Source organism: Vigna umbellata, chromosome 1, assembly GCF_029865625.1.
Source record: "Vigna umbellata cultivar VRB3 chromosome 1, Vumbellata_1.0, whole genome shotgun sequence".
Classification (NCBI taxonomy): domain Eukaryota; kingdom Viridiplantae; phylum Streptophyta; class Magnoliopsida; order Fabales; family Fabaceae; genus Vigna; species Vigna umbellata.
Genome location: NC_142165.1, coordinates 107,130,056 through 107,156,822, shown reverse-complemented (window position 1 = coordinate 107,156,822; position 26,767 = coordinate 107,130,056). Strand labels below are relative to the sequence as shown.

The 26,767-nt window shown below is 28.9% G+C and overlaps 4 protein-coding genes and 1 non-coding gene across 5 annotated transcripts; 4 read left to right on the top strand and 1 right to left on the bottom strand.

Annotated features, from left to right (window-relative positions):
- Positions 1 to 2,525: 2,525 nt before the first annotated feature.
- On the top strand, positions 2,526 to 3,321 carry LOC124842306 (pathogenesis-related protein 2-like). Its single transcript, XM_047318765.2, has 2 exons — positions 2,526 to 2,785; positions 2,862 to 3,321. The coding sequence occupies exons 1-2, from the start codon at positions 2,605 to 2,607 to the stop codon at positions 3,146 to 3,148; spliced, it is 468 nt and encodes a 155-aa protein (XP_047174721.1). The 5' UTR covers positions 2,526 to 2,604; the 3' UTR covers positions 3,149 to 3,321.
- A 2,654-nt stretch (positions 3,322 to 5,975) lies between these two features.
- On the bottom strand, positions 5,976 to 6,769 carry LOC124842312 (pathogenesis-related protein 2-like). Its single transcript, XM_047318770.2, has 2 exons — positions 6,518 to 6,769; positions 5,976 to 6,441 (listed from the first exon to the last, which is right to left on the bottom strand). Exons 1-2 carry the CDS (start codon positions 6,696 to 6,698, stop codon positions 6,155 to 6,157), a joined length of 468 nt encoding a protein of 155 aa, XP_047174726.2. The 5' UTR covers positions 6,699 to 6,769; the 3' UTR covers positions 5,976 to 6,154.
- Positions 6,770 to 14,189: 7,420 nt separating this feature from the next.
- LOC124842303 (pathogenesis-related protein 2-like) lies at positions 14,190 to 15,013 on the top strand. The gene is made up of 2 exons (XM_047318762.2): positions 14,190 to 14,449; positions 14,525 to 15,013. The coding sequence occupies exons 1-2, from the start codon at positions 14,269 to 14,271 to the stop codon at positions 14,809 to 14,811; spliced, it is 468 nt and encodes a 155-aa protein (XP_047174718.1). The 5' UTR covers positions 14,190 to 14,268; the 3' UTR covers positions 14,812 to 15,013.
- A 5,197-nt stretch (positions 15,014 to 20,210) lies between these two features.
- Positions 20,211 to 24,422, top strand: LOC124842302 (uncharacterized). The gene is made up of 6 exons (XM_047318761.2): positions 20,211 to 20,634; positions 20,972 to 21,183; positions 23,001 to 23,280; positions 23,534 to 23,619; positions 23,720 to 23,811; positions 23,898 to 24,422. Exons 1-6 carry the CDS (start codon positions 20,362 to 20,364, stop codon positions 24,137 to 24,139), a joined length of 1,185 nt encoding a protein of 394 aa, XP_047174717.1. The 5' UTR covers positions 20,211 to 20,361; the 3' UTR covers positions 24,140 to 24,422.
- Positions 24,423 to 26,117: 1,695 nt separating this feature from the next.
- TRNAT-AGU (transfer RNA threonine (anticodon AGU)) lies at positions 26,118 to 26,191 on the top strand. The gene has a single exon. It is a non-coding gene; the product is annotated as a tRNA-Thr (tRNA).
- Positions 26,192 to 26,767: the final 576 nt, after the last annotated feature.

Here is a 26,767-nt window from a genome sequence, read left to right as displayed (position 1 = left end):
TTGTTTCTATACTTTTATATAAACAAATTCAACTTTTTGGTGTTTATATTTTTTTTCCAATTTTACCTTTTGTTTTTTAAATTTAACCATTTTTTTGTGTAATTAGTTTTTGTAAAATTTTAACCATTTTTTTAAAATTAACCAAACAAAAATTATTTCCAAAATTATTTGTATCTATGTTTATAGTATTGTTTAGTATCATTTATGATGATTATGGTGTTGGACAAATATAACGATGGTGTTAATAGAATTTTAAGGAGAAATTTTTTGTGGTGATGATCTTAGCGTATATTGACATTGTGGAATTAGTAAAGAGGTAAGCAAATATTTTACCGATTATTAAACTCATATAGAGAGGAATGGTACGGGGAGAGAATGAGAAGAGGTTCTAACCACTAGATTGTTTTGGTTCTAGGTGTGAAGAGACTAATTTTACTGAGTGGTAGAGTGATAGTCCCTATGTTTATGACTCTTTAGAGCATAAACAAGTGCACGCCTACAATGAAACCCAGTATCAAAGGCATGTATCCCGATAATTAACTATATTAACAATTGTTTATATGTATCTATATGATTTATTGTATTTAATTCATGTTTAGCTTATATTTGATATGATTTAATTGTCTTACGATTTCTCTTTTGCACATTAGGTTACCTTGTTGTTATTTTTTTGTATTTCTTGTTTGTTTTTTTACAATGATCATCTTATATGTGTGAGCAGATGAGGAGTAGGTTGTGGTGAGAATCCAAGTGTGAGTCTAAGTTCCACATTGGATATAAATGAGAAAGTAGAGCACTATATAAAGATGAAAGACCCATTAACTCATTGTCTTAAGGTTTTGAGTAGAGAGTGGTGTCACCAAGTGTGAGTGTAAGTCCCAATTGTATAGAAATGAGAAAGTAGAGAGCACTAGTTGTCTAGTAATTATTTTAAATATATTTATTATTATGATTAGTTCTATTAGACAACTATATTAATATTATATCTATAAATTGAGATAAATCTATTTTATTTTATTAATTTTATATTGTCTTATTTTATTAGTGATAATATGGTTAAAAATAGAATGCTACAAAATAAGATTTATTATAAATAAATATTTTTAACATATACATTGATAATATATATTGTTATGCATGTACATATAATAAAAAGGAAGGAAATGGACATATAGGAATTTAGTTGAGAGGAAGGAAGATTTATTTTGTTAGTAGGAAATTAGAAAATTCAAAATAATAAAAGAAATTATGTTTTAGAAAATTCTTTTTCCATATACAACAACCATTTGATAATTCTTTGAAAGTTTTAGTATAGGATATCTTTTTTCTGATTTTATTCCAATGGGAGAAGAGGAAAAATTTTAGAAATTCAGTTATTTTCATACTTTTATAATTTTATTTTATAATTGATAAATATAGTTAGTTTTTAAATACAATGGTTTAAACACCTTTACTCTCTTCCAAATGTCCTAATACTGAGTAGAAATTGGATTAAAGATTTTGTTCATCTTCATTTTACGTTTACCTTTCTATAGAAAAATAATCAAACAAGAAATATCTAGATCTCATTTAAAATATTATATTTTAATATTATGAAACAATTATAACCATAAAGACAAACATTTTTGTCTATATTTTCTTTTTAGTGGGATATTGATCAGGATTTAAGAAAAGATTAGCATGTTATATAGACTTGCATTTTTATATATTAGTGTCACTAAAGCTTATGTTTTTATTTTAATCAGGAAAAAAGATTATGTGATTTTAGTCTTTATTTTAATTTATTAAATGAGATTTAAATACTTAAATTATGCAAAAAAAAGAATAAAAATCATTATGATACTATAACGAACGAAGTTAATTGAGAAGCTATGCATTGAGAAAGCAAATAACACAATGGCAGCCCGGAGAAATTTAAGAATGTGGAGGCCGCCATTCTAGAAGTTGTTAGATAGGAAATTGGACTTTATGATTTCATATATTTTATACTAAATATTTTATATGAATAATTGGTTTATATTAACATATTTAGTTTTTAATACAACAAAAAATCATATTTGTAATAATAAAAACTTTAATTTTATAAATTTTATTTAATTTTTTTGTAATAATATAACTGAATTAAGTATATGTTAGATTTCTATGAATTGTTGTTTGTTAGTAATTAAAATTAATACATAATTAGTAATAAAAAACACTAAAATTTAAAATTTAAAATACAAATTAGAAGGTAATTTTTTTCAAAAAATTATATATGAATATTAATTTTTTTATGTAATAAATATAAGTTAAAATTACAAAATAATATAATTTTTTATTACTAAAAATTAAATATTATGATTTTTTTATTATATAAAAATGAAATATATCAAACAGCCTTATAATTATATTGTTAAAAAAAAAATGTAAGTGGTAAACGAAGAACAGAGGATGCCCAAAGCCTTGTGTCAGCTTCACACTTTGATATTCATAGAAAGAAACACATTGAGACCAAAGACTGTGCTTATAAATAGAGGCCAGTCTCTGCCAAATACTCACAAACCAAACATCTTCTTCTCCTTCTATTCTCATATTCTTCAATCTCTTTTATACCATCCATTAATAATGGCTGTTTTCACCTACGAGGAACAAACCACTTCTCCTGTGGCTTCTGCTACCCTTTACCAAGCTCTTGTAAAAGACGCCGACAACATCGTACCAAAGGCGGTTGATTCCTTCAAGAGTGTTGAAATCGTTGAGGGCAACGGTGGCCCCGGAACCATCAAGAAAATCTCTTTCCTTGAGGGTAAGATATACATCTTCACTTTTTTTCTGCATCTTTTCTCTATCTGCATTGTAACACTATCTTCACACATGAACAGATGGAGAGACAAAGTTTGTGTTGCACAAAATAGAAACAATAGACGAGGCAAACTTGGGATACAGCTACAGCATTGTTGGAGGTGTTGCTTTGCCAGACACTGCAGAGAAGATCACAATCGACACTAAAATCACCGACGGTCCCGACGGAGGATCACTTATAAAGCTGACCATATCTTACCACGGTAAAGGAGATGCACCACCCAATGAAGATGAGCTCAAGGCTGGCAAAGCCAAGAGTGATGCTCTTTTCAAGGTCATCGAGGCTTACCTTTTGGCCAATGCTTGATCGGAACTTGAGTCATTAGCCACATCTTTCCTTATATTATATTATATGCAAGACTACCTTAAGTTCATTTTCAATGTAATGGTGTTTCCTTTCTTTCGCCGTCGACGGCAAAGTCACGTCAGGGGTTGATTTCTTTTTCAATAAATTATAAATAAAATATGTTATCACTTAAACATTGGCTCTTTTTTTTACGGTAATGAATTTATGTAGAATTTAATTTAATTTTTTAGAATTAAATATATTTTTAATTCTTTCACTTAGATATAAAATTTGATTTTTTTTATATATTGAACAATATTTTAAGATGACATTTGAATAATTTAGATTTAAAAGTTACAACTTAAATATTAACTTAAAGTGTTCACTTAATATATAAAAAAAATTAATACTATTAGATTAAAAATATAATATCTATTTATTTTTAAAGTTTAAAAATAAAACATATTAAAATCTAAAATAAAAACAAATTCTAATTTCACATTTAAATTTAAAAACAAAAAAATTATTTATCTTTTGTTTTAATTGTAAGAGTACATTTTTTAGTAAGAGTGTAATAAAATATATATATTCAATACTATATATATATATATATATATATATATATATATATATATATATATATATATATATTAGGTATATATGTCCAGCAAATCCTTCATTTTCTTGTGATTTAACATGTTTGTTGGGATTTAAGATTTGATATTGATAATAAGACTCAATTGGACATACTATAGTGTGCAATGTATTTAACATGTTAACTTTATTGTTATATTTGGTTTTCATTCACAAACAAAATAAAGGAGACTACCACGAAAATTCATAGAATTTAATTTATCGATAAGTTATTTATTATGCTTTATTTAAGATTGCTGTTGCTTTATAATAATTTCATGTGAGTGAACTATAATTTCATAAATGTGATTCAATGAAATAACTAATATAGTATTAATTGCTTTTATTAAATGTTGAATCGTCTAGTTAAAGAGTGAGAAAAGATTATTCTTGTTTACTTTATTAATAATTGTAGATCAAGTCATATTCATTTTTTTTTTGGGTGAAGTTTCCGTGTATGCAAAATTTATTTGATTTTTTTGCACACTTTTGATTATGGTGGATTTAATCTAATACCTTTCACTTATACAAAACGATGTCTATTACAATGGGAAAAGGTTTCAAAACAAAAGAGATGTACATTTATTAGTGTTGTCAAAATGAATTGTAACTCGCGAACCAACTTAATGTAATCTTTTTATGCGGGTTAGTTTTCAATCCGTCTCACCCGGGTTGAATCTGTGTTGACTCACCCACTCACATAATTTAATTTAATTATTTATTATTTTGTGTTTCAATATTATTAGTTAGTATTTTTTTTTATTATATTGTAGATAAGATAAAAAAAATGTTTTAAAGAGAGAAAAATATTATATATTTATCTATTCAAGAATCTAATATTATAGATGGACAAGTGATACAAAAATTGTCAATATTAAAAACATTATTTGTTTGTGTGCTTGTTTTTGGATTAAGCTTGGATTGTATAATATATATTTTTTATTTTGATTTGTCTTTGAAGTTTAACATCATTTTAGACTTAAATTTATTTAGATTTGAATTAAAAAAATTAAAATTATTTTATTTTAAAAAAAACTTATAATTAAAGGAGTCAGTGAATCAACCCGTAGTGGGTCGAGCCGGCCTCAAATTTTTTCAGCTTGCTAATAAGTGAACTGGGTTGGATTGACTCACTAAGTGACCAACTTGGGCCGGGTCAAGCCGGATTACCCGTTTTGACATATCACTTGCTACTTACAAAAGTATTTGAGAAATGGATTAAAGTTGCAACAATCTAATAGACAGAGCAATGAAACATTATACTAACCCCATGCATTAATTTATGAAGTATGAATGAGTGATTACAAACATTACACATCATACAAGAATATCCTATTTATGACGAATTCTTGAAGATTACACAACATAGACAATATGATGAACTGGTTCATATTCTAACAATATTTGATATTGAGAAAGAAGATAGAAGTTAATATGAAAGATTAAATAGAGGATATATTCCATTGTATAGGTCGAAAGAATTTTCACGAAGCATAGACATATTTTTGTTTGTGATATTTTGAAACAGTGATTTAGAAACATCTTTATATCGTGGATGAATGCACAAGATTCACATTGTTATTATTTAATAGAACTGTATACTTTTTAATGCATTTGCTTCTTTTTTCCTTTCATTTAAGAGCTTTTCATCTTCTCTAGTGTCGTTGTCTTCTCTTCTCCATTTTTGCACCTCCCTCCTTTCTGTTTTCATTTTCTTTTCCAGAATCTCCACTGTTCCATTTTCCTCTCTTTATATGAATTTTCAGTAAATCTTGTGTTTTGATCCTCCGTTCTCACCCTAGCTCTCACTCACCACAGTTGCATTTAAGAATAACGGAGTCCTTGCTGTCGTTGAAAAGCTTTGTTACTGTCGTTTAGAAAAAACATCATTGGTTTCGTCTCTTTCTTCTAGTTTTTCGGCAATCCTTCAGTGTTAAGAAGCCTCAACTTAGACAACCAATATTATATGTGTTCCACTTATTACATTTAGACAATATCGATTTCTAAACCGATTTAATATGTCATTTTTGTAACATGGTTATTGTTTGGTGAACCTCTAATTTTTAATATTTATTGATTTGTGTATAGAAATATTGATGAATATATATATATATATAAAAGTTAAATTCAATTTACTAACATTGATTCGGGGCGACCAATGTTAAAAACCTGGATTAAATTCTTCATATCATAAACAATAAAAGAAACTCGGAGGTGATGCAATATTTCATGATAGTTTATTGATGAAGTGAGTTACAAAGATATCAACCCCTCACGTTACTTTGCCATCAATGGCGAAAAGAAAGGAAACACCATTACATTGAAAATGAACTTAAGGTAGTCTTGCATATAATATAATATAAGGAAAGATGTGGATAATGACTCAAGTTCCGATCAAGCATTGGCCAAAAGGTAAGCCTCGATGACCTTGAAAAGAGCATCACTCTTGGCTTTGCCAGCTTTGAGCTCATTTTCATTAGGTGGTGCATCTCCTTTGCTGTGATATTTTATACTCAGCTTTACCACTGAGCCTTCGTTGGGGCCATCACTGAGTTTAGTGTCGATTGTGATCTTCTCTGCAGTGTCTGGCAAAGCAGCACCTCCAACAATGCTGTAGCTGTATCCCAAGTTTGCCTCGTCTATTGTTTCTATTTTGTGCAACACAAACTTTGTCTCCCCATCTGTTCATGTGTGATGATAGTGTTACAATGCAGATAGAGAAAACATGCAGAAAAAAAGTGAAGATGTATATCTTACCCTCAATGAAAGAGATTTTCTTGATGGTTCCGGGGCCACCGTTGCCCTCAACGATTTCAACACTCTTGAAGGAATCAACCGCCTTTGGTACGATGTTGTCGGCGTCTTTCACAAGAGCTTGGTAAAGGGTAGCAGGAGCTACAGGTGAAGTGGTTTGGTCATCGAATGTGAAAACAGCCATTATTAATGGATGGTATAAAAGAGATCGAAGAATACGAGAATAGAAGGAGAAGAAGATGTTTGGTTTGTGGGTATTTGGCAGAGACTGACGTCTATTTATAAGCACAAACTTTGGTCTCAATGTGTTTCTTTCTATGAATATCAAAGAGTGAAGCTGACGCAAGGTTTTGGGGGCATCCTCTGTTCTTCTTTTACTTACATTCTTTTTTAAAAAATACAATAATAAGACTGTTTGTTATATTTCATTTTTTATATAATAAAAAAATTATAATATTTAATTCTTTTTTAGTGTTTTTTATTACTAATGATGTATCAATTTTAATTTCTAACAAATAACAACTAGTAAAAATCTAACATATACTTAATTCACTTTTATTCATTATTAATAAAAATTATAAAATTAAAGTTCTAATTATTACGAATATGATTTTTATTGTATTAAAAACTGAACATGTTAATATAAACGAATTATTCAAATAAAATATTTAGTATAAATATACGAAAGCGTAAAGTCCAGTTTCCTATCTAACATATTCTAGAATGGCGGCCTCCCAATTCTTAAAATTCTCCGGTCAGCGATTGTGTTACTTGTTTTGTCAATGCATAATTTATCAATTAACTTGCTTCATTATAGTATCATAATTATAGGATTTTTATTCCTCTTATACATTATTTTTGTATTTAAATCCCATTTTATAACTTAAAATAAAGACTAAAATCATATATAAGCTTCTTTTTTCCAATTGAAAAAAACACATAAGCTTTAGTGACACTGATGTATAAAAATGCAAGTCTATATAATTTCAAGCTAATCTTTTCTTGAATCCCCACTACAGAGAAAATATAGACAATACTGTTTGTCTTTATGGTTATAATTGTTTCATAATATTAACATATAATATTTTAAATGAGATCTAGATATTTCTTGTTTGATTATTTTTTTTTATAGAAAGGTAAACGTAAAATGGAGATGAACAAAACCTTTAGTCCAATTTTTACTCTTATCCAATATTAGGAAATTTGGTAGAGAGTAAAAGTGTTTAAACCATTGTATTTAAAAACTAACTAAATTCATCAGTTATAAAAATAAAATTATAGAAGTACTAAAATAATTGAATTTTCTAAGGGTTAAATATGTTTTTAGTTCTTAATCTATCAAGCGAATTTGTTTTTAGTTCTTATTTTAAAGTAACGTACATTTTAGTCCTCTTCCTTTAGGAAACCATAATTTTTTGTCCTTCAAATCTAACGGCGTTAAAAAAAAAGCTTAGTTGGCTAACGGTGAAGTGTCACGCCATTTTTCTGTTTTGACCTGAGCAAATCTTCCCAGCTTTTCTGCCACGTCAATCTTTCCCGCCGTCAATGCCACACTGCCAACACAACGTCGCGCCGGCCAGCCATCATGTCACCGTGAAACTGCTGCTGCAGAAACCCTACGCCATCCTCCATCACGCACCTCCACCATCAACACTCAGACACGAGCAACCTCATCGCGCCACCACCCAATACGAGCAGTGCCATTACGAGTTCAATCTCTCTGCCACCACTCTCCCTTCGTCATCCTCTGCAAGCTCGCATCGGACCACCACCATGAGCAACCATTCACCGTCGTCACGAGCCTCCACAACATAACCATCAGAATCGCAAAACCCCTAATCCTCTAGGAAACCTACACCGTGAGACTTTTCCCTATGCCCCAAGCAACACCGTCGAACATCCAAACGGCGAAGCTCCTCCTCACCTGCAAGACAAAACCCAGAAAACGCAGCAGCCCAAAAAACCCCAAATCAAACCCATAAACTCAGAAAATTTCTTCTTAGTTACGTTTTGGATCAACAAAATCATGACTCGAATCAACAAAATCTGAAATTGGGGGTCATCGGCAAGGTGGAAATAGAGATCGAAGCCTCGAGATTTAAGGGAGTTGAAGAAGAGAGTGTGAGGATTTAACGGCGAAGTCATCAAGGAAAACGAGAACGCGCCGATCTGAGGGTCGCTCTAAGGTGAAGGAAGTGCAGAGAAGATCGTGGGGGCCGAAGTGGTGGGAGAGGAAGGGAGAGAGAGGTGAAGTGAGGGTTGGCGTGGGAGGTGATCATGAATTAGATATCGGAGGCGTCGCGAAGTTCGTGGAAGAACTGCCGACAATGGCCGCAGGGGGCGGTGGAGACCGCGAAGGAGTCCAGACGGGTCTTGCCGTGGAGGGCCAGGTTGGAGAGGAGGAACTGCTTGGAGACGGAGTCGAGACGACACCAGTGAGGAAGGGAGATTGACTCAAAAAAAAAATGACGTGGCATTACACCGTTAGCCAGCTCAGCTTTTTTTTAACGCTGTTGGATTTGGAGGACGAAAAATTATGGTTTCCTAAAGGAGGAGGACTAAAATGTACCTTACTTTGAAAGAGGGACTAAAAACAAATTCACTTGATAAATTAAGGACTAAAATCATATTTAACCCAGATGAGATATCCTATATCTAAAATATGTCCTTCTCTCATTGGAATCAAATCAGAATGAGATATCTATACTGAAACAAGAATTATCAAATGGTTGTTTTATTTAATAAAGAAGATTATTAATTTTTTAAATTCGTTAGCACAGGTAAATTTATTGTTTGATTTCATAAATATTTATATAATATACACTGTTAAAAAACTTAGAAAATAGGTCAAAAATTTAAATAGATTAATTTAATTTAAGAAAAATATCATAGATAAATAGAATTTGGTCAAGCTTAAGAATAATTACATAGAATTAGTGTTGTCAAAACGGGTAATCCGGTCTGATCTGACCCGACCCATCACAGGTTAGTCACTTAGTGAATCAATTCAACTCGACTCATTTATTAGTGAGCCAAAAATATTCAAACTCAACTCGGCCCAACACGAGTTGGTGAGTTAAATGAGTTGGCTTATTGGTTTATTTAATTACAGCTTTTTTCAAATATAAAAAAATTAATTTTTTCAAGTCAAATCTAAATAAATTTTTAAAATGATGTTAAACTCCGAACATAATTCAAAATAAAAAATATCAAACAATCTAAACGTAACCTAAGAACAAGCACTAAACCCAACAATACAATAATGTCACTTATTTATTTATAATATTAGAGTCTTGAATTGAATAAATCCATAATATTTTCTTTTTTTAAAAATATATTTTTCTTTATCTCATCTAAAATCCAATAAAAGAAAATGTTAACTAATAATATTAAAATATAAATTAATAAATAATTAAATTAAATTAAGTAGATTAGTAAATCAACCTAACTCATCACATATTCAACTTAAATAAACCGAATTTTAAATGGATTAAATTTAAAATTAACCCATATTAAAAAATAACATTTTTTTCGAACTTAATCCATCCTTAAATTCTCCACGCAGGAATTTTAACCTTGACAAGACAATATAAAAATACGCTCAAGCTAACCAAAATCTGTACTAAAAGAAATAATATCACTTTCTGGAATCTGGTTATGAGAACCCAAAATCCAATTACTTCAACAAAACCTGGAAGGGCGTCTATAAAGAATTCTTTAATTTTTTCAACTGGGAATTTTATATACATACTACTTTAATATAAACTATAAAATTATCCACTCCCCAAATACTGCAAACAGTCGTCACAGTTGATCGTTGAAATTGACATGTACATACCAATATTATCTTTGAATTTGAAAGCTACATACACATCAAATAATAATATTTAACATTAAATGAAAAGAAATTAATGGTTGAAAAACAAAAATGGATGATACATATGCTATCTTGTAAGAAGAAGATTGTTTATTGACAAGACATATTCTTGTCGATCTTAACAAACTTATATCTTCAAACTTTAATTTTAACAAATATAATCTTTTTATCTTTTTAAACTTTATATAAATATAGACAAAAACAACATAGAATAATTCGGGTCAATCTTGTAAGTCAAAGATGTAATAAATTCAAGTTAAATTAGGTTAGTAAACTTTCCACCCTCAATTATTTGACTATACTTCTCTTGATGTAGATTTTTCCTTTTTTTCTATGGGTTAGAATAAAGTGACATCTCGACTTCTCAACAATTGATTAATTGCATTTCTTGACTAAAGACGTTTCTCTTTTGATTCAATGATACTTATAGTCATTAAAGGGGAAAGCTAACTCATGGGCTCATAAATCAACAACAACAACATCTGTAAAAACATAAAATTCTTTGGACGGTTAGACAATGAATATTATGCAGAGATAGATGCAGTTTGATTGAAATACGAAAACGACCAAGATATGTATGAAAATATTGTGTTTCAATATGGCGAGTATGGTCTAAACAAATGTGTGGAATTCTTTTCTTTTGTGCTAAATAAACAAGAATATATACAATGACATAAGCACGTATTTTAAGTCTTATAAATAAAACTAATTTATAAAATATAATATGTAAATATTTTTCTAGAAACTGGTTTTTAATATTAAGTTATACTTAAAAATTCATTTCTTAATATGATATTATAATTTATAATTAAATATAAATTTTATTTTACAAATTAATCTTATAAAATTATAAATTGAATTAGAGTTAAAATTCAATTTTAAACATTTGTCATGTATAAGAATCATAATATTTTGATACCCAATAAATTTTTACTTCATTTTATTACATTTACTACTTTAGCTTTCAATTTCTCTTTTCCTTTATACATATAAAAATTCTTAACATTTTACATTCATTCTTAATATTCTTGTCACATATAAAGACCATGATACCCAATAAATTTTACATGCATTTACATTCCTATTTTACCTTTCAATTTCTCCTTTTCTTTATAAATACAAAAATTTATTCTTTTTATAATTTATATTACCCCTAAGGAAGGTGATTTTGATGTCCTAAACTTATTATTTTATATATATATATATATATATATATATATATATATATATATATGGGTTTGCTAACGCGCGTACGCCTGTTTTTCATTAATATATCTAATTTCATCATTTGCATATGCTGAATCATCATCTCTAAAAAAACCCTCCAGGTCAATTACCAATTCTTTCGGATGTCATTATGCTTGTGAAAATTAGATAAAATTATATTCGACAAAAATTATAAAATGAAAACTCATTATAAAGTCATTTTTTTTGTAAGAAATTGTTTAACAACGAGTGTTTCTGATTTTTTTTCCATGCAAATTACCAATTCCTTTGATGTCATTATGCTTGTGAAAATTAGATAAAATTAGATAAGACAAAAATTATAAAATAAAAACTCATTATAAAATCATTTTTTGTAAGAAATTGTTTAAGATGAAAACTCATTATAAAATCATTTTTATGTAAGATTGTTTAACGGAGGCAAGTGTTTCTGATTTTTTCAATTGGGGTTACAGTAGGGATGACAGAGAAAATATTGGAACGAGAAAGATGAAAGAGAAAGGGTTGCGAGGAATGAGAGAGGTCAGTAAGGGATTTGGGGGGTTTCTTTTTTTTTTTTAGTTTTGAGAATGAAAATTATTAAAATACCTTTAATCTTAAAACTTAGGATCCATGGTATATAAGGATATTTTTGTCTACTAAAACCCGATACATATTGCTAAAATGTATCAACTGAAAAACTATATATATATATATATATATATATATATATATATATATATATATATATATATATATATAATACTAAAATAAGAACTGAATACTAATAATTTAATATAAAATTATTCATTCCGATCAATACAGCAAACAGTCGCCATAGTTGAAATTGACCTTTGTACAATTTATATTCTTTGAATAAGAATGCTTCCCAACGCAATACTTGACTACAAAAAAAGATAATGATAGAAAACTCAAAAAACATATTACTTTTTTGAAACCATCTGCTATATTTACATTACAGAGAAAAGAATAATGTTGGTAAAAAAGAACGAACGATGGCCCAAAACCTTCTTTGCACGGGCTTTACTCAGAGACAATGTCATGGCAATACATCCAAGAAGAGATACATAAATAAGGATGGACAAAATTAACTGACATGTTAAATAAATATTATATTATATTAAAAATACAGAATTATTTAAAACTGAACCTTTAAAAAGTAACTTAAAACTATTTCGTTGATAAAAAATACAGCAGCACATAAGAATATGGATAGAAAGTTAAAACGAATACATCTGGTCCAAAAAGTAGAGATAGATTTAGTTAGACTAAAAGTTAATTTAGGACAGGTTGGGTTACGGTTAACACTAGCTAAAATTTGACTATTATTTAAAACAATCAATTATTTTGTAAAGTTTTTAAAAATATTTTTCTTTTATGATAATCAATTATTATTTGAGATAATAAATTGATTACAAAATTAAAATAATCAATTATATTTAGAAAAATTAGTAAAAACATCGACTTTTCAGTACAAAGTTGTTTAAAATTAACTTATATATATTGTTCCATAATTTACATTTTCATTGAGAGAACCATCAACAACAAATACAAGCATCATCGTATCATGCTTTTATGACATAAAATTTACAGCTAAATCATTACTTTTTTGAAGAAAAATATTCATAAACAGCCTTTACAAAGTTTACTTCAAAGTTTATAAATACAAGTTTGAAATGACAAATTAAATGATGAAAATTTTATGCATTTATAATTGAGTTTATAGAATTTTTGCTAACATAATTTCTTAATTCAACCAAACGAAGTGAATGATAAAGGATAATACGAACAATTACTTAAATGCATAAGATTTGAAAAATTTATAACCTTCGCCTTATAACCGAAATAATATCTATTTAATGATAGTTTAATATAAAATACAATTAATATTAAATTATTATATTTGAGACTTTTTTTTATTTTCAATATAATAATTTATTAATTTTTGAATTTTTTACTTTTTAATATTAATAGTTAAAAAATAATACTTTATTTAATAAACAAGATTATAAAAATTTTAAATTGTTAGCATAGATGAATAGATTATCTTATTTATAAGTGAAAATTTTGACGAAAATAAATAATATTACTTTCTGGAACTGGTTAGGAAAACCCCAAACTCCAATTACTTCAAGAACTTTCTGGAAGGCCGTCTATAAAGAATTGTCTAAATTTTTCATGGCGGCCAGTTTTAAAAATATACTACTTTAATGTAAAATATAAAATATGAAATTATCCATTCCTGCAAACAGAGCAAACAATCGCCATTGTTGAAATTGAGGTGTCTATGCAATTTACATTCTTTGAATTCCAAAGCTGGAAGATAGCAATACCTGACAAACACATAAAATAATAGTATTCAACATCAAATAAAAAGAGTGATAGTGGAAAAATAAGAAAGAATGATGCATGCTCATGTTTTAAAAAGATTGTTTATTCAGATAAAAAGAATGTTAATGTTCTTGGTAAACAGACGAAGGCTCCAACTACCCTGTTTCAGTGTGTCAGCTTTACATTCACATTAACAAACACAGTAACACCAAAGCTTATCCTTATAAATAGAGGCCAGTCTCTGCCAAATACCCACAAACCAAACATCTTCTTCTCCTTCTATTCTCATATTCTTCAATCTCTTTTATACCATCCATTAATAATGGCTGTTTTCACCTTCGAGGAACAAACCACTTCTCCTGTGGCTCCTGCTACCCTTTACCAAGCTCTTGTGAAAGACGCCGACAACATCGTACCAAAGGCAGTTGATTCCTTCAAAAGTGTTGAAATCGTTGAGGGCAACGGTGGCCCCGGAACCATAAAGAAAATCTCTTTCCTTGAGGGTAAGATATACATCTTCACTTTTTTCTGCATGTTTTCTCTATCTGCATTGTAACACTATCATCACACATGAACAGATGGGGAGACAAAATTTGTGTTGCACAAAATAGAAACAATAGACGAGGCAAACTTGGGATACAGCTACAGCATTGTTGGAGGTGCTGCTTTGCCAGACACTGCAGAGAAGATCACAATCGACACTAACATCAGTGACGGTCCCAACGGAGGATCACTTATAAAGCTGACCATATCTTACCACGGCAAAGGAGATGCACCACCCAACGAAGATGAGCTCAAAGCTGGCAAAGCCAAAAGTGATGCTCTTTTCAAGGTCATTGAGGCTTACCTTTTGGCCAATGCCTGAATTCAACTAAATTGTTTCAGACGACTTTCTTATATTTATATACAGAGAGTTTTCCTATATGGAGTGTGCTTAAGTTAATTTGGCTTATAATGTAAGAGTGTTTCCTTATTTCCTTTGGGCTCAGACTTGTCAGAACTGATATTTTGTATCTCATTTCATCCATAATTATAATAAAGGAAAGCATCTGCTGATATTTTGTTTCTGTTCTGTTGTCTCTCATAGCAAATTTGCATGCAATTTAAAGCATAACGTCAGCATGAATTTAAAGGAATGTGCTCCATCTAATAGGTCAATGCATTTGGTTCCTTAGTAAATGAAATACAATTTCAACTAAACTATGAGCAACACAGTTGAAAGTAGGTTTCACATCAGACAACAGAATCCGTCTAAACGGAACTGTACTTCCTTTTTCTCCCCCACCACTTAGGAAAAAAATAATTCAGTAAAATAAAATTTAAAAACAATTTTTTTACTAACAAATTTTAAAATTTTATTTACCAACAAAAATTGATCAATAAAATTAATTAACAATTTAAATTTTTTATTACCGATTAATATTTTTGTTGATAAATTTTATCATTAAATCGTTTAATTTATCAATGAAAAATTTCGTGGAAAATTAAAGTTATAATTTTTTGACGGAATGAATTGTGAAATATATTATTAATGAAATTATTTGTTAATAATATAAATTGTAATATATTAATGAATTTAAATCTCAAATTTTATTAACCAATTTATTATTGACATGAATTTCCATCTATAATTTACATTCTAAATTTTTTCAATAAAAAAATGTTGGTAATTTTAAATTGATTGACAAATAAATTTATTTCTATTGATAAAAGATAGTTGATATTTACGATTTTTTTGTGTGGATATTGATAAAAAAAATAAACATTTATTTGTTTACTACGTATTATATATTGTGTATCATTTATTGATGACAAATTATTATTGAAAGCCGAGAGACAATTAAAGAATTCCTTATGAGTTTAACTTAGTATTTCTTATGACTTTGTCTTATAATTATATGTGATATTTAACCTTTGGTTATGACTAGTATATTAGTTTAGTTTTGATTAGTAGACATGACTTATTTTGTTTTAAATTGATATTTACATTTAAATATTGGTGTTTAAATAAAATTATTGATCAATTTTGATGTTTATTATTTATTATTAGTTATTGTAAATTTATTTTTGTGACAAAAAATTTAGATAATATGATTGGTTCAAACTATTTTCAATTACAAATTAGAAAACACAATAAAAATAATAAATTTAAAAACAATCACATGTTATGCTACTTATAATCTAAAGCGATGTAATATTATAGAGCTGTCAAAACAGGTCTCGGCTCAACTCGGTCCGGCTCACCACGAGTTAGTTATTTAATGAGTCAATCCAACTTGATTCACTTATTAGCGAGCAATTCAAACCGGGTTTGACCCACCACGAGTTGGTGGGTTGAATGGGTCGGCTCACTGGCTCGCTTAACTATATGTTTTTTTAAAATAAAAAAATATATAATTTTTTTAATTCAAATCTAAATAAATTTCGCTCTAAAATTATGTTAAACTTCAAAGACAATTCAAAATTAAAAAAAGTATCATATAATCCTAACGTAATCCAAAAATAAACACAAAAGGCGAACAAATAAATTTTTAATATTGATAATTTTTGTATCACTTGTCCGTCTATAATATTAGAGTCTTTAGTAGATAAATCTATAATATTTTTCTCTCTTAAAACATTTTTTTATCCCATCTACGATATAATAAAAAAATGCTAACTAATAATATTATCCAATGTGAAACTTAGACTCACACTTGTATTCCCAACATTTAGTGCCAGATTGTAACCTTATTTAATATTAATTTGAATATAAAAAAATAATCTATGGTCTTTAATATACTAGTTAAATTCTTTTAACACTTATAAGTATAACTACTAAAAATGAAATTTATAATTAAAATAACACTTGGTATTTATCTAATTTATATAATATAAAATAAATAAACAAATAAATAAAACATAAGTATTATAATTATGCAATGGTGACACGAGAGTTTCCTCTTGCAAAGAGTAGTGCAACAAACTGAGGTAACAATTGAGACGATAATTCCTTGTAAATAAGCGAAGGCGATGCAACGACTTAGAGGTAGTGTGATAAAAATATGCTTTTGAAGGTAATGGTGGTGTGACAACTTGGATGTGGGGTCGCAATGGGAGAATAAAAGCATATACTAACAACACATATGTCCAATTTAAATTAAAATTCAACTTTCTCTATTTCAAAAATATCTTGATAATTTCTTATTCAAAATCAAAACTATTTTAGTATAAATCAATTTAACTTTCCAAAAATTGGAAAACTATGAACACTAGACTTCAATATAATAAAATAACCTATAATAAATTCAATTATCAACTTCTGTGAGACCCGGGCACTGACAAGGGCGGGGAGTGGTCGCCGGTACAAGAGACACAAAGTGCAAGGGACATAAACAAAGTGCGGCTCCTGACAGGCTTCTAGTGGGAGGGACACATAGATGAATCGAACATACACCGGAATGAAATGGATCTGGAGACTGTATAGGCATGAGACTATACAGTTGAAGGATAGCTTAAAGCGATTTATTTGACTACTTATATCACCAAAATGCATTTGCTTTTTGATAGCCTAACCCATAAGAACTTCATATAACATTAATATCTTGGTTAAAATTAATATCTTGGTTAAAATTATACAACATTGTAACATATGTTATTTTAAATTTTTCATATTTGTTGTAAGTTAAACTTAATTGTAAAAAGATGTAAATTTACATCTATTACAACATTGATATGATGTAAATTTATTTTTTTCAAATATGTATAAAATTTCCTTTCCTTCACCATCTCGTTCTTTTTATTTATCCTATAAACCTAAAATTACATAAACATAAAACATCTAATATAAACTAAAATTTGTGAGAGAAAATGTATAATAAAAATACAAAAATCAGATCTTTTGTAACAAAATCAATAAACACCTATTTGTTTCACTTCAATACTACAGTTAAGTAGAAACGCGTGTGATTTACATTACTGTTGTAATTAACTAGAAAAATCTTTATTATCGCTACTAAATATGAATTTTGTAATAAAATCTCTCATACGCACTCTTTATAAGATTTTAAAAGACTCAATATTTATACTCGTATCAAATTTTAAGTTTATTTGCTTATGCAATATATATAAATATCAAATTTTAAGTTTATTTGCTTATGTTATTATGAAAGTAAAAGTAAATATTAAATAATTAATTATAAATATATCATCGATATTTTGTATGTTTATTTTGAGTCAAACATAAATAAACAAAACTTTTGTGTTAAAAATAACATCAACGTATATTATGTTTGTAAAAAAGTTTACTTAACATTCAATTTGAATAAAAGTGTATTATAGTTGTAATTATTTATCAAACTTAGTAATTTGTTAATTTTTCTTATGTTTTAATTTTTTTTTTAAAGTTTGTTTCTTTTTAAAAATTGAGTTAATAACTTTTCTTTCAAAAAGTTTATTCTTTAAAAATATATTGAGTTAAGAGAATTAAAAAAAGTTATAAATGATTTGGATGGAGTCATATTTAATAAACAAATCTACCATTAATTTTTTTTTTCTCTAACAAATTTATTATCATTAAAGTTATGTTAAATTGGGTAAAATATCTTTTAATTTGTAGCTGGGAAAGAGAGAGAAAATCATTAAAGAACTCTAAAAGAATATAAAAATCCATGCACTTTAAACTCCATTTTCTAATACTCGTGGGTAGTTTATTAATTTGAATTAATCTAAATAAAAGTAACTTTTTAATTTCTCAATGCAACCTTATTTTTACATGCAAGACCTAAAAATCTTTATTTGCATTAAAACAATTTTTTAATGAATTTTGTTTTTTCTGAACCAATAAAGGACTGATATGCTCAATCCCAAACGCCAAAACCTAACGAAGTGACCAATCAATTTGCAATCATATAGATACAAAATCTGGAGTGATTGGAAATAATGAATTCGGTATCTATATCTAACCCATCCAATTTATCTTTCCGAATATGAATAAAAACAAACTTCCAAAACAATTATATCAAATTTAATATCTAAATAAAATTATGAATACAAAGTATTTTATGTCCTAATTCATTAAATTAAATATGAATAATTACTTTTTCTTTTTTTCTTCTAGAAGAATCAGGGCTTCGAATATCAGATGGAATAAAGCATCTTACCTTCAAAAGATATTATCACTTACACACGTTATGATAAGTGTGGAACCGGTAACTATCAATTTACACAGTAGTCACAAGCGATAAATTATCAAATTATAAATTTCAGATAATTTAATAACCTTTTTTCAGTTTCCTTTTAACAAAATGTCTATGCCTTCAATTGAGCAATAAATGTTAATAAAAATAGGATTACATATGTCATGTTAGTAAAAAGGTGTAAATAATTTGTAGTTTATACATGAAGAATTTCCAAATCATACATTTTATAAATATTATAAATCAATTAGTTATTTTTTTTATGAATGTGCAAATTAATTAAAATAAATAAATAATTAGAAAAATACCTAATAGTATTATCTTAAATTTTAAACTGATATAATTTTCTTTTTAAGTTTTGAAAATAAAATAAAATAAAATAATTACAGAGTATATTACTCTCTAATTGTATTTCTTTTCAATATTCAATTTTGATAGTACTCAATATATTAATATTTAATTATCATAAAAAAAACAAATATGTGACACACCATATTACCAAATAGATGAAAAATACAAATAAATACTATTTCCATCTCATATTACATGAAATTAATATGATTCTTTGTATTAAAATAATTAATGATTTAGTTAAAGTTAAAGGTAAATGTAGCATTAATAGGCATAATGATACTATTTTGAGAAAAATATTTTAGTGATACATATACTTATGATTATTCTTAATATATAAAGAAGATAATGTTTTCATAATTATTTATTGTCATTTGTAATCAGAACATTTTATTTTTTATTCAAAAAATAATTTAATTATTTAATTATTTAATAAAATATATAAATGTGTAATTTATTTTACTATAAATAATTGTATAATCTTAAGCATAAAAATAATCATATATTTTTTTTGCTTTTATAAATTATATATATTTTTCAAAATTTTATTTTTTATATTAAAAAGTGTACGCATGGGATCAGAAAAAAAAAACATGCATGTTCATTAGTTGGTACAGAAAAAACAAAATGAAAATTGGTAAATTTATTAATAATAAACAAGAAAATAATAGTGAAAAAGAAGATTGTTGTTGGGAAGACTTGAGAGTTAAATGATCTTAGAAAGGCTGAGGGTGAAGTGCGCAATCACTTGGAGACACTAAATAATAAAACCCTTTGTTTGCAGTTCACATTGGCACTCTCTTCTCTTCCTCACTTTCAAACTTAACCTAAACCCAAACTTGTCGTTTCTTCTCCCAATCACCATCGTTCCGCCTACCACTGCGTCAATGTCGGCCACTGGTGGCGCCGCCATCGCCGGTGGAAACCGAAACCGTAATCGCCATCTCGGTGAGAACCGTTTCTACAGTCCGCCGCCCTTGCGAAAACACAGAGAGAAGCAGGAGCAGCAAAGGTCTTCGTTGTCCAGAACTTCCTCGGAGAACAGGCCCGGTTCCTCTTCCGATTGTTCGATTTCTTCTCGTGCCACATCGGATATGTCCAATTTGGATCGATTGTTGGAGCATATCACGCCCTTTGTTCCCGCCCAATATTTTCCCAAGGTAAAATCAGAGTATATTTCTCCTTTCTAGTTACTCGTTATGAAGGTGGAGGTGTTAAATTTATTTAATTTGCAGTTAAGTAGCAACATTTGACCTTTTTATTTATTTATTTAGTGAGTGAATGAATGAATAGGTAGGATGTTTGGTTAGTCAATGTAGACATATCATGAATGCCATGGTGGTTTTGTAGTTTAGTTTTTGTAATTTATGGCTTGCGCTGATGTGACCCTAGATTGATTGTTGCAAAACAAACTAGTACAGTGTGAAATGTTGTTTAGTTTGTTTTCAATGATGCACTGCTTATTTGGGTGGATTTTGTTTGTGTGGGAATTAACAGACCAACTCCAGGAAATGGAAAACTAGGGAAGCTGAATTGCATCCATATTTTGTGCTTGGAGACTTGTGGGAGTCTTTTAAGGAATGGAGTGCATATGGGGCTGGTGTTCCTATAGTGTTGAATGGGAGTGAATCCGTGACACAGTATTATAATGTCTCCTTATCTGCCATTCAGCTGTATATCGATCCTTCAAAACCCTCCACTAGACTGAGGTATGTCCGTGGTAAACATTTTGGCTCTAAATTGGATCTTAAATTTTGTACTGGATTCCTTTTTGTTTATAGATGTACCTTTCCATGATTGGTGATCAATTAACTTTTATTCTTAACTTTTAAATGTTCTTAATCAGTACTTTTTTTAGTTGTTGTCTTGTGCAATTTACTTTTGGTATGACTTGGTGAATTGAAACTGTTCATTTTAGATGTCAAGGAAGATTTTGTAATGCATTTCTATTATGCATGATGAGTAAATGGAGTTCCAATTATCCACTAAGACCTTGACGTTATCACTTGGAGTCCTTTGATGCATGGATAAATATTCTTTAAAGTTTCTAACAACTTAAGTCAGAATTTAATGAGACTGAAGCAAAGTTTCACTTTTGTCTACAAATTGATCAATTAGTTCACAAATTAATGCCCATGTTAGCCCTGCTTGATTTTTCTTATGTTAGTGTTTGATTTGTTCTTAAATATCTTAGTGCTGTATTTGCTTGTGTGGGGTGGCTATAGTGAATAAAAATATATGAAATCTGGATACATTATATGACAAGGATGTTATACAAATATGTGACAAGTATATTATACAAACAGATATGAGAATGCAGGATATTCTTCAAAATTCAAAGATATAACCTAGATAAATGAACTTGAGCTAAAAAATACTTCACATAAATGCAAAATATATGTGAAGAGAGTTTGAGCATTTCCAATTAATACATAACTATATTGGAAGATGGTGATCATGCATTCTGAAAATAATGCTTATGATAGTGGAAAAAGTTACAAAGCCGCAGTTGCCTAACTTTCAATTGTACATGTTACAAGATTACTTATTTTCCCCAAACTCAAGTTAGGATGTAACAAAAGTCATTAGTCCTACTCAAAAGAAGTTTGCAACATATTTTACCTACTGTTTACTGTATAAAGTCAGGTTTGGTCCTATTCTAAGCATTGGATTCATATCTCAAGAATATTAATTGGTAGTTTTTCTTTCTTGAAAATAAAAGATACTTCTTGGATTCATATCTAGGAGTGTGTGTATTCATATTGGACATGATATGGGTAAGACACCTAAGCTTTGCCATTGTTTAGGAGTATCTAGGCTTTGCATATAAAAGTATATATCAATACTTTTGGCTTGGCTTCTGATTATTGTGCTATGGAGATGCCTTTGGCAAGGTAGAGAGAATATTCTCCCATTACTGGGTGTTGAAGGATAACATGAGGTGGGAGGAAAGGCTAAGTAAGTAGCTTAAGAACTCACATGCCATGCATGTATAGTGCATGATTGAATCGTCTAGGCCAAGTTGCCAATGTCTGGTGGATACATCAACTTGTCTACAATTTTATAATGGTTGAGTAAGCTGGTAATATATTTTCCAATCAGGAATGTGTGATCTATCTCTCTAAGAGACATAAGAATTGAGCATATTACTGTATTGTTCATCACCTTCTGCAGCTCTATAAAATGTACTGTTAGTAGTATTTTTACGTGTTATAACTTTGATGCTATTTTGTCCGGCTACTCATAGTAGCCTTCTGGGTGTCTACTACTAGTTGCCTATTTTAATATATTACATTTAGCAAGTTGTAGACAATATTCAATATGATACAAATTTATCTTACAGTTTTATGCTCATAAACACAATCATTTAAATGCTAGGAGTTCAGATCAAGGAACCAAATCATTTCCCTTTTTGCACGTGTCATGATCTACCCTTTCCAGGACCAGTTTACCATTTTAGCTGAATTTAAAGACATGACACAGTATGATATGTAACAATGTCATTCTAATTTTCATCTTTTTCCAGGAAACCCAGTCAAGAAAGTGACTCTGAATCAGCTAGAGAGACAAGTAGTGACAGCAGCAGTGGCTATTGTCATGAAAGAGGAGCTAAGAGTGTTCATAGCAGTAGGAATCATCTTAATGTTTTGGATGCAAGCAATCATGCTTTGGAAAGGGTCTCACAAGGTAAACCTTTCATGGGTTCATCAAGTGATGAGACTGAGAGCTGCAACCCTCCTGGTCAGCTTATATTTGAATTCTTTGAGCATGAGTCACCTTATAATCGTGAGCCATTAGCAACCAAGGCAAGATGTTATCATTTGTTGGACTTACATATTAGATTGTGTGTTTGTTTGGATAATTTTTTCCGTAGCACTTTTATCTAAATAAAATAAAAGGAAAGATGAAACTAACTTTTCGTGAGCTAACTTAGCTTGTGAATGACTTTGTTTCATTTTTTTCTTATTTTCTTCTGTAAGTGCTTATGGGAAAAAAATTTAACCAAATAGATCATATTTTCTTTTTAATCCTAACAAGTATTCATATTGCTTGACTCAGATTTCTGATCTTGAACGACAATTTCCAGAGTTGAAAACGTACTGGAGCTGTGATCTTTCCCCTGCAAGTTGGGTTTCATTTGCGTGGTATGTTTTTCTCATCCTCTTGGTCTTCTAATTATTGTGGTTGGACAGTGCCTGTTGTAATTACTAATTTAAAATTATTTGTTGCTGTGTATTTTTAAAGGTACCCAATATACAGAATACCTACTGGTCCAACATTACAGAGCCTGAGTGCTTGCTTCCTGACATACCATTCCCTGTCAACAGCTCTGCAAAGTATGTCTTGTTGTCTGTATAGTTTCTGTGTATGCTAAATTTTTGTAAATAGGCATCAACTATAACACGTGTAATCTCTGAATCAGGTTCAAATACTGATGGGCTACATAATCATTATTCAAGAGGTAGGGACATATCGAAGCTATCATTACCAATCTTCGGGCTTGCCTCACACAAGTTTAAAATTTCTGTCTGGGATCCTGACGGAGTTTCTGAATGTCAGAAAGCGAACTCTCTGTCGCGGGCTGCTGAAAACTGGCTTAGGCTATTGCGAGTCAATCATCCTGATTACAATTACTTCATGACTCATTATACATATTTGAGATGACCGGAGATTCTCTCAACAGAAGCAGCCCAACTTCCTAATACCAGTTTATGTAATCCCTGCCAGTATATTTGTGTTGTCCATTAAATTAACAGTTATTTTTGCATATGCTCACAAACGCCTGAATCACTTGTGTTTTCCTAAATAGAACACCAGGGTCACTGCTTCAGTAAGGGGAGAATAGGTATTGAAAACTATATACACCTTTCAGATTGAAGGGTCTGCTTCTGATTTCATACGGATGCAAAAAAGAACACTATTAACAAAATTTAAGCTTTTTTTTTTATGTCTGTTATCCTGATTATGGCTGAAAGATCCAATTAATATACCACCTGATACATGTCTATTATTAATGATGCCAACATATTTGTCCCATAATAAACCTCTTTATGGTGTGTGGAATCTAGTTTGATTGTGACGAATCATGCCATTGAAGTAAAAATCATGACAGGAAAAAATATTGGTAACATTATTTATATTCCATGCATGTACATGCATGATGATCTTTGCTAATGATTTCGTATGTTATGACTGTGACCAAATCCTGGGTCACTTGCAAGTAAAAGTGGGACTAAATTTATCTAAACTACCTTTTAGTCATAAGCAATTATGTTACATTCTTGAGTTCAAAAGGAGCATAGATTGAAGATCTTTCAAAATATTTAAGGTGTAAATTCTAATCATTTTTTTGAATAATTGAAAATGTATCATTTAAAATTTTTTCTTATTGAACTAGCACAGTTGATTTTCTTGTTTTGATATTCATTGGTAATAATCTCAGGGTTTTTCTTCACCTCAAGTTTGACATTCACAACTCCAAATTTTGGCGTTCAATTCTTTTTTTGTTTTCTATAATAGTTGGATTAAACTTTAACTTCAATGCAGAAAGTTTTATAATTCATGTGTCTTGCATGCACATTTTCTTTAGTTAGTTTCGTACACAACTTGTCTTGTTTTTTTGTTTTCAATTCGTTGTATATCCTATTCATATATTATAGTTTATCACGTAATTTTTTTTTCCTTTTTACACCAACTTATCATGACTCAAATAGAGGTTATGATATTCCTATTTATTATGCAGACTATAGTAAATGTATTTTGAATAACAGTTTGAAAATTCAAATAACTTTTAATATGCGAATTAATGAAACTTCCTCCATCCAGCAGTGACCTCAAAGGTATATAAGTAGGAGTTGGGTATTTTGCAAACATCAAGGTTTCAAAAAGTTGTAAGAACCAATAGTGAACATAAGAATCTTATGAAAGATGCCAACCAGATTATTAGTATAAATTTGTACATTATTATGGTAAACTGTTGGCGTATAATTCTGTTCTACATTACGCTTTAAAACATGTTATTGACTTGCCCATTTTACTAACTCAAAATGTGAGACTATAGAAATATATCTAAATTCAAGCTAAAAAGAAGAAAAATATTACATTAAAAATTGATTTTATAGATTATAGAACTAAAGTATGTTCAAACACAAAATTTTAAGATATATAATGAAGAATGAAAGATTTATACAGTCCATATAATCTTCCCTTAAGTTGTGCAAATGACAAGAAAAGCAGAAAATATTAAAAAAAAAAACACTATCCTTGTGCACATTATCTATATAGAATATGTTCGAGAATAACTATTTTTATGCTCGAAGAGTTCAAGGGTTATCTATGAATATATTTACTTCAGATATTTTGTTGTTGTGGCTCTTATGGGGAATTTTTATAGTTCATAAAGTGAAGCTAAGAGAACAATTATGATTTATTGATTTTTGTAATCCAATCACAAATGATCATAAATGTTATATTTATTGATTTTTAAAATAATTGTCTTAAATGATTTTAATTAATCAATGGTACTTTTTTTATTTTACGGAATTTATTTAACTTTCCGATATAGTATTATCACCCCATAAACCACTTTTAGAAATGAGTTAAATTTATTATAAAGAATTATATGCATATCAATTATTAGCAAGCTCTCGTAGCTCAGTTGGTTAGAGCACCCGTTTAGTAAGCGGGAGGTCTTGAGTTCGACTCTCAACGAGAGCATACAATGATTTACTTTTGAATATTTTTAAAATATTGCTTTTATCCATTTTTCGGACACTTTTCTTTTAATTATATTTTTTTGTGTTTTGGGCTTTGGCCCAATTACGCTACCACTAAAATAGTTTTAAGATGTAAGATTTGTACATAATTTATTTATGACTTAACAACGTAAAATCCTCAATATAACAAATAAAATTTGGTCAACTTTACTATTTTCCCCTGCTTTATTTTTTTTCCACGGGTAAGAAGACTAATATCTTATTTAGATATTTTGAACAAATTTTTTTCTTTAACGATTTTTACATAAAAATAAAATTAATTTTCCATAAGTTAAAATCAATGTTCTATACTAATTTTAATTTTTTTAACGTATAGAAAATAAACTTTATGTTTCTCGTGTTGAAGTCGTTAAAAAAAACTTGTCCAAAAGAACTCTAAAGCTCTTTTTTTTTTCTGGATAAAATGACGCATTTATTTAGATAAAGTATATATTAGTCACTTTAAAAATATATATTTTAATAGTTTTCAAATGAATTAGTATATAAATTGCTTTTCTTAATTAAAATTAAACTAATT